A 12,904-nucleotide genomic window follows, 5' to 3' on the forward strand; every position below is an offset into this window, starting at 1 on the left:
GAGTCCTGCAGACCTGGAGACCCAGATCAAGTCTGTGATCGGGGACACAGCTGACTGTGGGCGTTCTTCCAGAGACGGAGCCAGCTCGTTATGAATCAGCATTTTCTCTCATTCACTGCAGCTTCTCTTAATGTTTCACATGCATCTCAGTGTCCTTGTGTTTGTCTAACTAAAGCATCTCCAGCATGAATATCAAACAGCAGCTGCTGCTCTAAATCATCAGTATTCTCAGCTCACTCTTAAAACATTATCCAAACCGCCCACTGTACCAGCAGAACTGGAGGAAGTAGCTGAAATGAAGCATGCTGTTGTCTCTACTGCTGTTATTTTCATACTTTACATAAAGTATTCTAATTTGACTTTACTGTAAGCCCACTTTCATTTGTAAGAATGACTTTTTACTTCACTTCTGCATAAAAAGACACCGCTGCTTCTGTGATGAACGGACGAGTGAGGATTAAACGGTGGTACAAACACTCCTGCCACAGCTACAGAGTTTACAGCATCTACGCTGCTGGTTGGACTGACACAGATTAGCCCAGTGAGCCTTTGATGCTAACTGCTAATTAGCCTATGAAGACTGGTGTTGCTGCAGTGTTTTACCTTCTTTATTGCACAGCTTGCATGTATGGATAGATAAATTGATAGATGCATGAATGATGGATGGATGGATAAATAGATATATTGGATGGATGGATGGATGATGGATGGGTGGATGAATAAATATATTGGATGGATGGATGATGGATGGATGAATGAATTTATGGATGATGGATGAATGGATGGATGCATGGATGGATGGATGGATGCATGGATGGATGATGGATGAATGGATGGATGCATGGATGGATGGATGGATGCATGGATGGATGATGGATGGGTGGATGGATGGATGGCATAGTGAAGGATATGCTGAAGTTTTATAGCGTATTCTTCGTTCAGTGTTTTGGTTATAGTAGGAGGTTTTAAGTGCAGCCTGACTCTAACTCTCTGTGTGCTGCCATGAAAGGTGTTATGTCAGACCCTCGGGAGAAGTTCTAGTCTCAGCGGGACACTCGGACTTGCAGACACGTGTCATTTCCTTTCCTTATTAACAAGTTAACAGTTCTGAGCTGTCAGCAGAGAGAAACACACAGATCCACAGCTGGAAACAAACCAGAGATGACACGTTCAACACCCCCAACACCTTGTATGTTACTGCAGACAGAGGTCATCATTTTAAACAGCCAAAAATACAGATTAAATGGAGAAAGTCCTGGTTTTAGTAAGTCAAACCAAAGACTGAAACCCTCCATTAATGAAGAACATGGACCTGTTTATGGTCAAAATAAAACCTGATCTAATACTGAGCCTGTTAGAGCCAAAGAACAGCTGACTCACTGCAGCGCTATAGGACAGATTTATGCTGGGATTCCTTAACAACCAACAGGCATAAAGGTACTAAAATAACTCTGAATTACGCTGATTTACTGGAGTATGTAAAGCAGTCCTGGATCCTTTCTCTGCTCATCAGAGGTGACAGAAGTTCCTCTAAACATCCAAACATCTCAGTAGAGATGAAACTGATGGGAAATCTCACGTCTCTGAGCACTGGACCCTCCTTTTTTTTAACGTTTTAGGTCCATGACAAAGACAGAACTGTACAAAACTCTCACTGTCCTTACTCAGATTGTACAGTAATAGTAGTATGCAGCTACAGGACCTTTTAAAGGTTGTTTATAACATCATGAGGGAGAAAAGCTGTTAAAGAGGCACTGCTATCAGCTACAGACACAGGAGGATAAACCCTAGCTGATTGTGGCTACACATATTCAATCTTATGTCTCACTTTTAGCAGACAATGATCGGTTCCTGGTGAGCTGGGGTTTGTATCTAACTTACTCAAGGACCTAAAGTTAGTAACGTCTCATCTCCAAAGTTTAACCAATATTTCTACGTTTGTGATTAAGCTGCAGACGTTAAAGTCACATGTAGCCCCATCATTGGTTAAACTCCCCCCTTTTTGTGTTTCAGGGATGCCAGTTTGGTTCTTCGTGAAAATTGCACCGATCAGGAACGAGCAGGACAAAGTCGTCCTCTTTCTCTGCACCTTCAGTGACATCACGGCCTTCAAGCAGCCAATCGAGGACGACTCTTCCAAAGGTGGGAGGGAGAAAACGTCAGCTTTTACTTAAACCACTAACGGGGCTACACACAGAACAACAGACTTGTCTTCTGTTGGCTTATAAATGATTTTTTTACTGCTGTTTTTTTTGTCAAAATTGATCTACAATCGTAGACTTTATTTAAAACTTACACTGCGTCCCAACTTTAATGGGACTGGGGTTGTATAAGGCTGCCTACATGCTCAGTCTCTCGGTGTTTTATACATTCCTGTCCATCAGTCTGCTGACTCTCTTCTCTCTCGGGTTGCCAGGTTGGGGTAAATTTGCCCGTCTGACTCGGGCGTTGACAAGCAGTCGAGGAGTTCTTCAGCAGCTCGCTCCGGCTGTGCAGAAAGGAGAAAACGTCCACAAACACTCTCGACTAGCAGAGGTAAGGACTCAGATCTCAATCATATTTATTTATTTTAACTGATTTTATTTATGGGAACTGTTAGGGATGGCGAGCAAAGGCAGGAGTCAAAAGTCACCATGAATTCCTCTATTTCAGCGTTCCTCAATGTAGTGAGAGTGTGTACGAGTAGGAACAGTGTAAGGGGTAGGAATTAGAGGACGGACCGGATGTGTGGATATACAATGAAAGGTGTCAATAAAGGTTCAGACAAAGGCTATGCACGTCTCCCGTCCTGCTCCTCATAGAAAGCCCGAATACAACATACTACACTCAACCCTGCTCCACCAAAGAGCCAAAGTGTTGAAAAATGCCTTTGCAAGAGCCACAATGCAAGTGGCAAAAACTAACTAAAGTGGCTATAATAATAAGTGCAAAGTGGCAAATAATGGTCAAACAGCGGCAACAAGGGGCAAAGTAGGAATACAATGGCAAATAGTGAGTGAAAAGTGGAAAAACAGGGAGAAAAAGTGGCAGAATAGGGCAGTAAGTGGCAAAAATGGGTGAGAAGCTACCAAAAAATGAGTTAGAGGTGGCAAAAAAATGGTCAAAATGCAGCAAAAATGTGGCGAAGAATGAGTGTAAAAGTGACTGAAATTGGCAAATATGTGGGAAAAATTTTTAAAAAGCAGCAAAAACATGGCAAAAAAAGGTGTTAAAGTGACTAAAATTGGCAAATATGTGCGAAAAGAGCCAACAAACAGCAAAAACATGGCAAAAAATGAGTGTAAAAGTGACTAAAATTGGCAAAAATGTGGGAAAATGGTCAAAAAGCAGCAAAGAGTGGCAAGAATGCTGAAAACAGTGGCATTTAATGGCAAAATGCAGCTTAAATGGGCAAAAATTGGCAAAAAAGGGAAAATTGCAAATAGCAAAAGCAGGGTAAAAGGGGCAAAAAACTAGTAGCAAAAATGGGATTGAAGTAGTAAAAATGGGCAAAAGTGATGCCAAAAATGGACTTAAAGCAGTAAAGATCGATTAAAAGTAGCAAAAAAAAAAAAAAAAAAAGGCAAAAAAATTGCAAATAAGGGAAATGGAAATGTACAGATTAAAAAATAAAAGTTGAAAATTAAAGCCAGCTGTATAAATGTGGGGATTCAAACTGATTAATGTGACTTGCAATGGATATTTTCTGAGGTTAAAGTTTTCCTTTATTTAAGGTTTTCTGGGGGAATAGTATTCAAATTAAGAAATAAAAGAGCCACAAATCTTCACTAAGGAGCCACGTGAGGCTCCAGAGCCATGCGTTGAGTATCACTGCTCTAATTAGATTGATTAAACCTCCATTAGTGACAGAATCAGTGCACAGGAGAGGATAACAGCCGTCATGAACTACACACAAACTCCTGAACAAACATGTTTCCGATGCTTTGTGCAAGTTAGATTTTAACACTGCCGTGTGGTGGCAAAAACTCGAGAAGGACCCAAATGCAGATCTAGCAAAAAACTAACTTAATCAACAAAATAAAAAAAAAAATTTAATAACAAAACTTGACGACTGAATCCAACTAAAGGGTAAAAATACATGGGGGGTTTCACAAGGAGTGATGTTGGGGGGGGCGTACGACTATCTGAAACACTGAACCTAAAACACAGGGAGTGATTACAGACAGAGAGACAGGTGTGACCAACCAGACACAGGTGTGACAATCACAGTGGAGGGAAACTCAGACAGGAAGAAAAGTGGAATCACACACAAGGGAAGGCAACTCTTCAAAACAGGAAACTCAAACACAGGTAGGCACGAGGATTAACAAAATAAAACACTAATAAAGTCAACAACACGACAAACGTTCCCTTTCAGAGGCTTAAAAACAGGATGTTTCCCAGTATTGTGGGGCTTGTATTTTCTTGCTTAAACAGGTTCACTGTTGTCTGAATGCTAAATCATATCTAGGGTTGAATAGCTGCTATAGTGAAGGAAAATGTCCTCTGCTTTTAAACTCTCTCTCGTCACAAACAAACCAATGGTTTTATGTGAGAGCAGCAGGAAGCCCCTTCAGGTGTGCTCACCTGCATCCATCAGAAAGCTTTAGAAGGTTTCTGCTCTCCGTCTGAACCTGCTGTATAATAGATGAGGGCGCTCTCTCTGAGCCGTTTTAATGGTGTTTGTACAGGCAGAGCGATAGGAGCTGAAAAACGAAGAACATGAACGTCTATGAGAGAATCAGCAGCTCCGCTCTGCCTGAGTGTTCAGACAGATGGAAGCTCTGGTGAAGTCTACCTCTGCTCTCAGACCGTTACGACGTCCTGCTGTTAAAGAGAAAGAGCCGGTCTACATTATAGATGAGAGCGAGTCATTCACACTGTAGCTCTGGGTCCAAACTCTGCTTTAACAACCAGACTCATATCAGAACGCTCAGTCCCTCCTCCGACTCTAACAAACATCCCAGACATCGTCTCTGTGGTCTACATGCTGATGAGGATGAACAGGGGTGGATCAGTGTTAATTCTAGTCTTTAAATTAGATGCATTTTAGTTTTAGTCACATTTTAATCATTTCTATCCTTTTTAGTTTCAGTCTAGTTTAAGTCGACAAAAGCTCAAACATTTTAGTCTGTCAGTCTAGTTTTAGTCATCACAGATCTATTTTTGTTGGTCTCAGTCTAGTTTAGTCATCACAGATCTATTTTTGTTGGTCTCAGTCTAGTTTAGTCATCACAGATCTATTTTTGTTGGTCTCAGTCTAGTTTAGTCATCACAGATCTATTTTTGTTGGTCTTAGTCTAGTTTAGTCATCACAGATCTATTTTTGTTGGTCTCAGTCTAGTTGTAGTCATCACAGATCTATTTCTGTTAGTCTCAGTCTAGTTTAGTCATCACAGATCTATTTTTGTTGGTCTTAGTCTAGTTTAGTCATCACAGATCTATTTTTGTTGGTCTCAGTCTAGTTTTAGTCATCACAGATCTATTTTTGTTGGTCTCAGTCTAGTTTAGTCATCACAGATCTATTTTTGTTGGTCTCAGTCTAGTTTAGTCATCACAGATCTATTTTTGTTGGTCTCAGTCTAGTTGTAGTCATCACAGATCTATTTTTGTTGGTCTCAGTCTAGTTTAGTCATCACAGATCTATTTTTGTTGGTCTCAGTCTAGTTTAGTCATCACAGATCTATTTCTGTTAGTCTCAGTCTAGTTTAGTCATCACAGATCTATTTTTGTTGGTCTCAGTCTAGTTTAGTCATCACAGATCTATTTTTGTTGGTCTCAGTCTAGTTTTAGTCATCACAGATCTATTTTTGTTGGTCTCAGTCTAGTTTAGTCATCACAGATCTATTTTTGTTGGTCTCAGTCTAGTTTTAGTCATCACAGATCTATTTTTGTTGGTCTCAGTCTAGTTTAGTCATCACAGATCTATTTTTGTTGGTCTCAGTCTAGTTTAGTCATCACAGATCTATTTTTGTTGGTCTCAGTCTAGTTTAGTCATCACAGATCTATTTTTGTTGGTCTCAGTCTAGTTTTAGTCATCACAGATCTATTTTTGTTGGTCTCAGTCTAGTTTAGTCATCACAGATCTATTTTTGTTGGTCTCAGTCTAGTTTAGTCATCACAGATCTATTTTTGTTGGTCTCAGTCTAGTTTAGTCATCACAGATCTATTTTTGTTGGTCTCAGTCTAGTTTAGTCATCACAGATCTATTTTTGTTGGTCTCAGTCTAGTTTTAGTCATCACAGATCTATTTCTGTTAGTCTCAGTCTAGTTTAGTCATCACAGATCTATTTCTGTTAGTCTCAGTCTAGTTTAGTCATCACAGATCTATTTTTGTTGGTCTTAGTCTAGTTTTAGTCATCACAGATCTATTTTTGTTGGTCTCAGTCTAGTTTAGTCATCACAGATCTATTTTTGTTGGTCTTAGTCTAGTTTTAGTCATCACAGATCTATTTTTGTTGGTCTCAGTCTAGTTGTAGTCATCACAGATCTATTTTTGTTGGTCTCAGTCTAGTTGTAGTCATCACAGATCTATTTCTGTTAGTCTCAGTCTAGTTTAGTCATCACAGATCTATTTTTGTTGGTCTCAGTCTAGTTTTAGTCATCACAGATCTATTTTTGTTGGTCTCAGTCTAGTTTTAGTCATCACAGATCTATTTCTGTTAGTCTCAGTCTAGTTTAGTCATCACAGATCTATTTTTGTTGGTCTCAGTCTAGTTTAGTCATCACAGATCTATTTTTGTTGGTCTCAGTCTAGTTTAGTCATCACAGATCTATTTTTGTTAGTCTCAGTCTAGTTTAGTCATCACAGATCTATTTCTGTTAGTCTCAGTCTAGTTTAGTCATCACAGATCTATTTTTGTTGGTCTCAGTCTAGTTTAGTCATCACAGATCTATTTTTGTTAGTCTCAGTCTAGTTTAGTCATCACAGATCTATTTTTGTTGGTCTCAGTCTAGTTTAGTCATCACAGATCTATTTTTGTTGGTCTTAGTCTAGTTTAGTCATCACAGATCTATTTTTGTTGGTCTCAGTCTAGTTTTAGTCATCACAGATCTATTTTTGTTGGTCTCAGTCTAGTTTAGTCATCACAGATCTATTTTTGTAAGTCTAGTTTTAGTCATCACAGATCTATTTTTGTAAGTCTAGTTTTAGTCATCACAGATCTATTTTTGTTAGTCTCAGTCTAGTTTAGTCATCACAGATCTATTTTTGTAAGTCTAGTTTTAGTCATCACAGATCTATTTTTGTAAGTCTAGTTTTAGTCATCACAGATCTGTTTTTGTTAGTCTCAGTCTAGTTTTAGTCATCACAGATCTATTTTTGTTGGTCTCAGTCTAGTTTTAGTCATCACAGATCTATTTTTGTTGGTCTCAGTCTAGTTTAGTCATCACAGATCTATTTTTGTTAGTCTCAGTCTAGTTTTAGTCATCACAGATCTATTTTTGTTAGTCTAGTTTTAGTCATCACAGATCTATTTTTGTTGGTCTCAGTCTAGTTTTAGTCATCACAGATCTATTTTTGTTAGTCTAGTTTTAGTCATCACAGATCTATTTTTGTTGGTCTTAGTCTAGTTTAGTCATCACAGATCTGTTTTTGTTAGTGTCAGTCTAGTTGTAGTCATCACAGATCTATTTTTGTTAGTCTCAGTCTAGTTTTAGTCATCACAGATCTATTTTTGTTGGTCTCAGTCTAGTTGTAGTCATCACAGATCTATTTTTGTTGGTCTCAGTCTAGTTTAGTCATCACAGATCTATTTTTGTTGGTCTTAGTCTAGTTTAGTCATCACAGATCTATTTTTGTTGGTCTCAGTCTAGTTTTAGTCATCACAGATCTATTTTTGTTGGTCTCAGTCTAGTTTTAGTCATCACAGATCTATTTTTGTTGGTCTCAGTCTAGTTGTAGTCATCACAGATCTATTTTTGTTGGTCTCAGTCTAGTTTAGTCATCACAGATCTATTTTTGTTGGTCTTAGTCTAGTTTAGTCATCACAGATCTATTTTTGTTGGTCTCAGTCTAGTTTAGTCATCACAGATCTATTTTTGTTAGTCTAGTTTTAGTCATCACAGATCTATTTTTGTTAGTCTCAGTCTAGTTTAGTCATCACAGATCTATTTTTGTTGGTCTTAGTCTAGTTTAGTCATCACAGATCTATTTTTGTTGGTCTCAGTCTAGTTTTAGTCATCACAGATCTATTTTTGTTGGTCTCAGTCTAGTTTTAGTCATCACAGATCTATTTTTGTTGGTCTCAGTCTAGTTTAGTCATCACAGATCTATTTTTGTTGGTCTTAGTCTAGTTTAGTCATCACAGATCTATTTTTGTTGGTCTTAGTCTAGTTTTAGTCATCACAGATCTATTTTTGTTGGTCTTAGTCTAGTTTTAGTCATCACAGATCTATTTTTGTTGGTCTTAGTCTAGTTTTAGTCATCACAGATCTATTTTTGTTGGTCTTAGTCTAGTTTTAGTCATCACAGATCTATTTTTGTTGGTCTTAGTCTAGTTTTAGTCATCACAGATCTATTTTTGTTGGTCTTAGTCTAGTTTTAGTCATCACAGATCTATTTTTGTTGGTCTCAGTCTAGTTTAGTCATCACAGATCTATTTTTGTTGGTCTTAGTCTAGTTTTAGTCATCACAGATCTATTTTTGTTGGTCTCAGTCTAGTTTAGTCATCACAGATCTATTTTTGTTAGTCTCAGTCTAGTTTTAGTCATCACAGATCTATTTTTGTTAGTCTAGTTTTAGTCATCACAGATCTATTTTTGTTAGTCTCAGTCTAGTTTAGTCATCACAGATCTATTTTTGTTGGTCTCATGCTAGTTTTAGTCATCACAGATCTATTTTTGTTAGTCTCAGTCTAGTTTTAGTCATCACAGATCTATTTTTGTTAGTCTAGTTTTAGTCATCACAGATCTATTTTTGTTAGTCTCAGTCTAGTTTTAGTCATCACAGATCTATTTTTGTTAGTCTCAGTCTAGTTTTAGTCATCACAGATCTATTTTTGTTAGTCTCAGTCTAGTTTTAGTCATCACAGATCTATTTTTGTTAGTCTCAGTCTAGTTTTAGTCATCACAGATCTATTTTTGTTAGTCTTAGTCTAGTTTTAGTCATCACAGATCTATTTTTGTTAGTCTCAGTCTAGTTTTAGTCATCACAGATCTAGTTTTGTTAGTCTCAGTCTAGTTTTAGTCATCACAGATCTATTTTTGTTAGTCTTTATCTAGTTTTTTTCATGGACAAGTAGGCTGTTGAACATTTTTATTCATTTTAGATGACAAAGATAACAAAGTTAACACTTTGGTGAATTAGCCTCGAGCTAAGAGGCTAGCGGTGCCTCTTTAACAGCTTTTCTCCCTCATGTTGTCATCAACATGCTTTTAAAGAACAGGCTGATACTCTAGCTGATTATCTAGGGGGGTCCTGGTCCTGGTTAGACTGGGTTGAGAGCTGAGGCTGGATGGAATGTTTTATGAACTTCAAATGATGACATCATCACAGGCAGAGGATGGAATGTTTGTGAAGCTGGGGCTGTTGGCCCTTTTCCCTGTGTTTTTCCATATCCATGTCCGGCTCTCAGGACTTCTCATTGGAGCAAATCTTGCCCCGGACTCAATCTGAGTTTGACACCCTGGATTAGAACATAAATCTCCCTAACTTACCATGTTTTCATTTTATATTTATCTTATTTTGTGCAGATATTTTTATAAAAATGGGTCAATTGTATCATTTGAAATCATTTAGAAATATTCTTTATTCTTTGGAAGGTATCTGGCGACCCCCTGTCAGTGTTTCATGACCCCCAGGGGGTCCAGAACCCTGAGTTGAGAACCATTGCTTAACTGTTACTGGTCCTTGATTCCCATCCCTAGATATTAACGTCAGAATTATGACTTCAAAGTTGACATCCTGCTCTTAACTGAGTCTTATTTGGTCAGTGTTTCTAATCCTCTCCTGAGCTCGAGCTTTTACTTTGAGGAAACAGAAACGTGGTTCTTTGTGCCGACGATGAGGAGCTGAAGAGAAGAGTACAGCCTTTAAATCACAGATAGGGTTATTTCTAATGCACATTCTAAATCTAACGGGGGCACAGGACTTAAGATGTTCTGTCTCTCCTGTGAAAGCCGCCCACAGTTCTGCAGAGCTCTCTTTAAAGGACTGCTGATACACCCTCAGGAACCTCTATCAAGTCCGGGTATCCCCTTTGGAGGAAGATTTGGATGACCATGACCTGGCTGAACAAGAACCAACGCTGACATCAGAGCGCTGCTGTAGAGTGAGGACACTCCTGGTGCCTCGTCATCTCCCTCCCTCCCAGATCCTCGTCCATGTTAAACACGGAGACTAATGGAGACCTCCTGGCTCCTCTGCATCCTTTAAACCGGTCTCTTCTTCAGTGTTTGTGGGTTCAGAAATCCCTGCTTTGATACGTAGGGTTTCAGGAGCGTGAGCAGTGTTTCCATCACAAACACAGAGCTGTGAATGACCAGAAATCAGAGAATCAAATAAACATGATTCAGATTTACAGAAAGTCTCTCCTTTAGAAACGTTTCCTGGTCCTTCTGTTTCCATCCTGTCGGCTATAATCTGATGGAGGTTCATCTTCTTCCTCTGCCAGCGGCGACTCAGATAAAGGAGAGCAGACTTTAAGAGCAGCATGGAAACCAGGATAACTCTATCTACTATTATCACATTCTGACTGATGTTAAACAGATTACAGTGTTATTTTCTGACTGACTGACTCTCAGAGGCTTCTGATGATTTTATTAAAACACCAGCAACAGTCTTAAGACGTAAAATCGTGTGAACCTCCTCCTGTTTCTTCCTGATTTAAAGTCTGACACGGTTATTTGAAGGTGCTGAAAGCTTCACGTGGAGATTCACGGAGAACAGCTGGGCCGTTTGTTTGCTTGTGGATATTTGTGGTCCCCATGCTGACGTGATGAGGACTTTTATTCTGAGACAGTAGAGCCTGTAAACGTGGCGGACGGTTTAACAGGTTTGGCTCACTCTCACAGGTGATGGAAAGGTTCAAAGTCAAAGAAGAATAGTATAAAAATGCACTTTAAACTCTAGGGTGATTCAAAATCCATTCAAATGATTCATGATTTACAACCCCGGTTCCAAAAAAGTTGGGACTCTATAAAATATAAATAAAAAACAGAAATCAATGCGTAAATCTCATAAACCCACATTTGGTTCACAATAGAACAGAGAGAACAGATCAGATGTTAGACTGAGACATGGTTCAGGCTTTAGTATGAACAGAGGACCAGGTCCAGAACCGTCCTGGTGTTGGTTCAGGCTTTATCATGAACAGAGGACCAGGTCCAGAACCGTCCTGGTGTTGGTTCAGGCTTTATTATGAACAGAGGAGCAGGTCCAGAACCGTCCTGGTGTTGGTTCAGGCTTTATTATGAACAGAGGACCAGGTCCAGAACCGTCCTGGTGTTGGTTCAGGCTTTATTATGAACAGAGGACCAGGTCCAGAACCGTCCTGGTCTTAGTTCAGGCTTTATTATGAACAGAGGACCAGGTTCCGAACCGTCCTGGTATTGGTCCAGGCTGTGCAGAGGTCGTGATGAGATTCTCTGCTGTAATTTTGTGACTAATCGCCCAATCAGCAGCAGTCAGATCAGAGCTGGCGACCCTGATTGGTTCGTTATCAGACTCACTGATGAGCTTTTCTCTCTCAGCCTTTTTCAGGTTTAAAACCTTTATCTTTATACCCGTTGATTCATTTTGATGCTTTTTCACCACAGGTCCTTCAGCTGGGCTCCGACATCCTTCCTCAGTACAAACAGGAGACGCCGAAGACGCCGCCTCACATCATCTTGCACTACTGTCTCTTTAAGACCACATGGGACTGGGTCATCCTCATCCTGACCTTCTACACTGCCATCATGGTTCCCTACAACGTCTCCTTTAAGACCAAGCAGAACAACGTCACCTGGCTGGTGGTGGACAGCATCGTGGACGTCATCTTCCTCGTCGACATCGTCCTCAACTTCCACACCACCTTCGTCGGCCCGGCGGGCGAGGTCATCTCCGACCCCAAACTCATCCGCATGAACTACGTCAAGACCTGGTTCGTCATCGACCTGCTGTCCTGCCTGCCGTATGATGTCATCAACGCCTTCGAGAACGTGGACGAGGTCAGTGGGCATGAGCAGGTTTTACATTCACTAGAGATTATCACCACCTTGTGTTAATAATGAGAAGCAAATCTGATTTTTATGCTTCATTCTGTTAATAAACTGTTATTATAGCGCCCCCTATAGGGAACAATTCAGTGACAGACAAGAACAACTGCAAATGTGAAGCAATAAGCCCAGAATGAAAGACCAATACAGGGCCTGAAATTCCTCCCTTGATTCTGGGGGGTCTTTATTATAATTACCAAGTAGTTAACTTGTAATTGTAGAGTCAGAGATGCTAACAACAACAACACTGGATCAAGCCATGATAGCTAATGTTGCTAATGTTAGCAGAGACGCTAACAACAACACGGGATCAAGCCATGATAGCTGATGTTGCTAATGTTAGCAGAGACGCTAACAACAACACTGGATCAAGCCATGATAGCTGATGTTGCTAATGTTAGCAGAGACACTAACAACAACACGGGATCAAGCCATGATAGCTGATGTTGCTAATGTTAGCAAAGACGCTAACAACACAGGATCAAGCCATGATAGCTGATGTTGCTAATGTTAGCAGAGACACTAACAACAACACTGGATCAAGCCATGATAGCTGATGTTGCTAATGTTAGCAGAGAAGCTAACAACAACACGGGATCAAGCCATGATAGCTGATGTTGCTAATGTTAGCAGAGACGCTAACAACAACACTGGATCAAGCCATGATAGCTAATGTTGCTAATGTTAGCAGAGACACTAACAACAACACGGGATCAAGCCATGATAG

General features: G+C 39.7%; 1 protein-coding gene across 1 annotated transcript in view; it reads left to right on the forward strand.

The window, feature by feature from the left end:
• The window catches only part of LOC121509045 (potassium voltage-gated channel subfamily H member 1-like), an 85,824-nt gene that overhangs the window by 15,602 nt on the left and 57,318 nt on the right, over positions 1-12,904 (forward strand). Inside the window, exons 4-6 of the mRNA XM_041786243.1 lie at positions 2,014-2,142; positions 2,417-2,535; positions 11,737-12,129. Of these exons, the coding sequence (XP_041642177.1) occupies positions 2,014-2,142; positions 2,417-2,535; positions 11,737-12,129 (641 nt within the window). The remainder of the gene's footprint in view (positions 1-2,013; positions 2,143-2,416; positions 2,536-11,736; positions 12,130-12,904) is intronic.

This window comes from Cheilinus undulatus, linkage group 4 (assembly GCF_018320785.1).
Source record: "Cheilinus undulatus linkage group 4, ASM1832078v1, whole genome shotgun sequence".
NCBI lineage: Eukaryota > Metazoa > Chordata > Actinopteri > Labriformes > Labridae > Cheilinus > Cheilinus undulatus.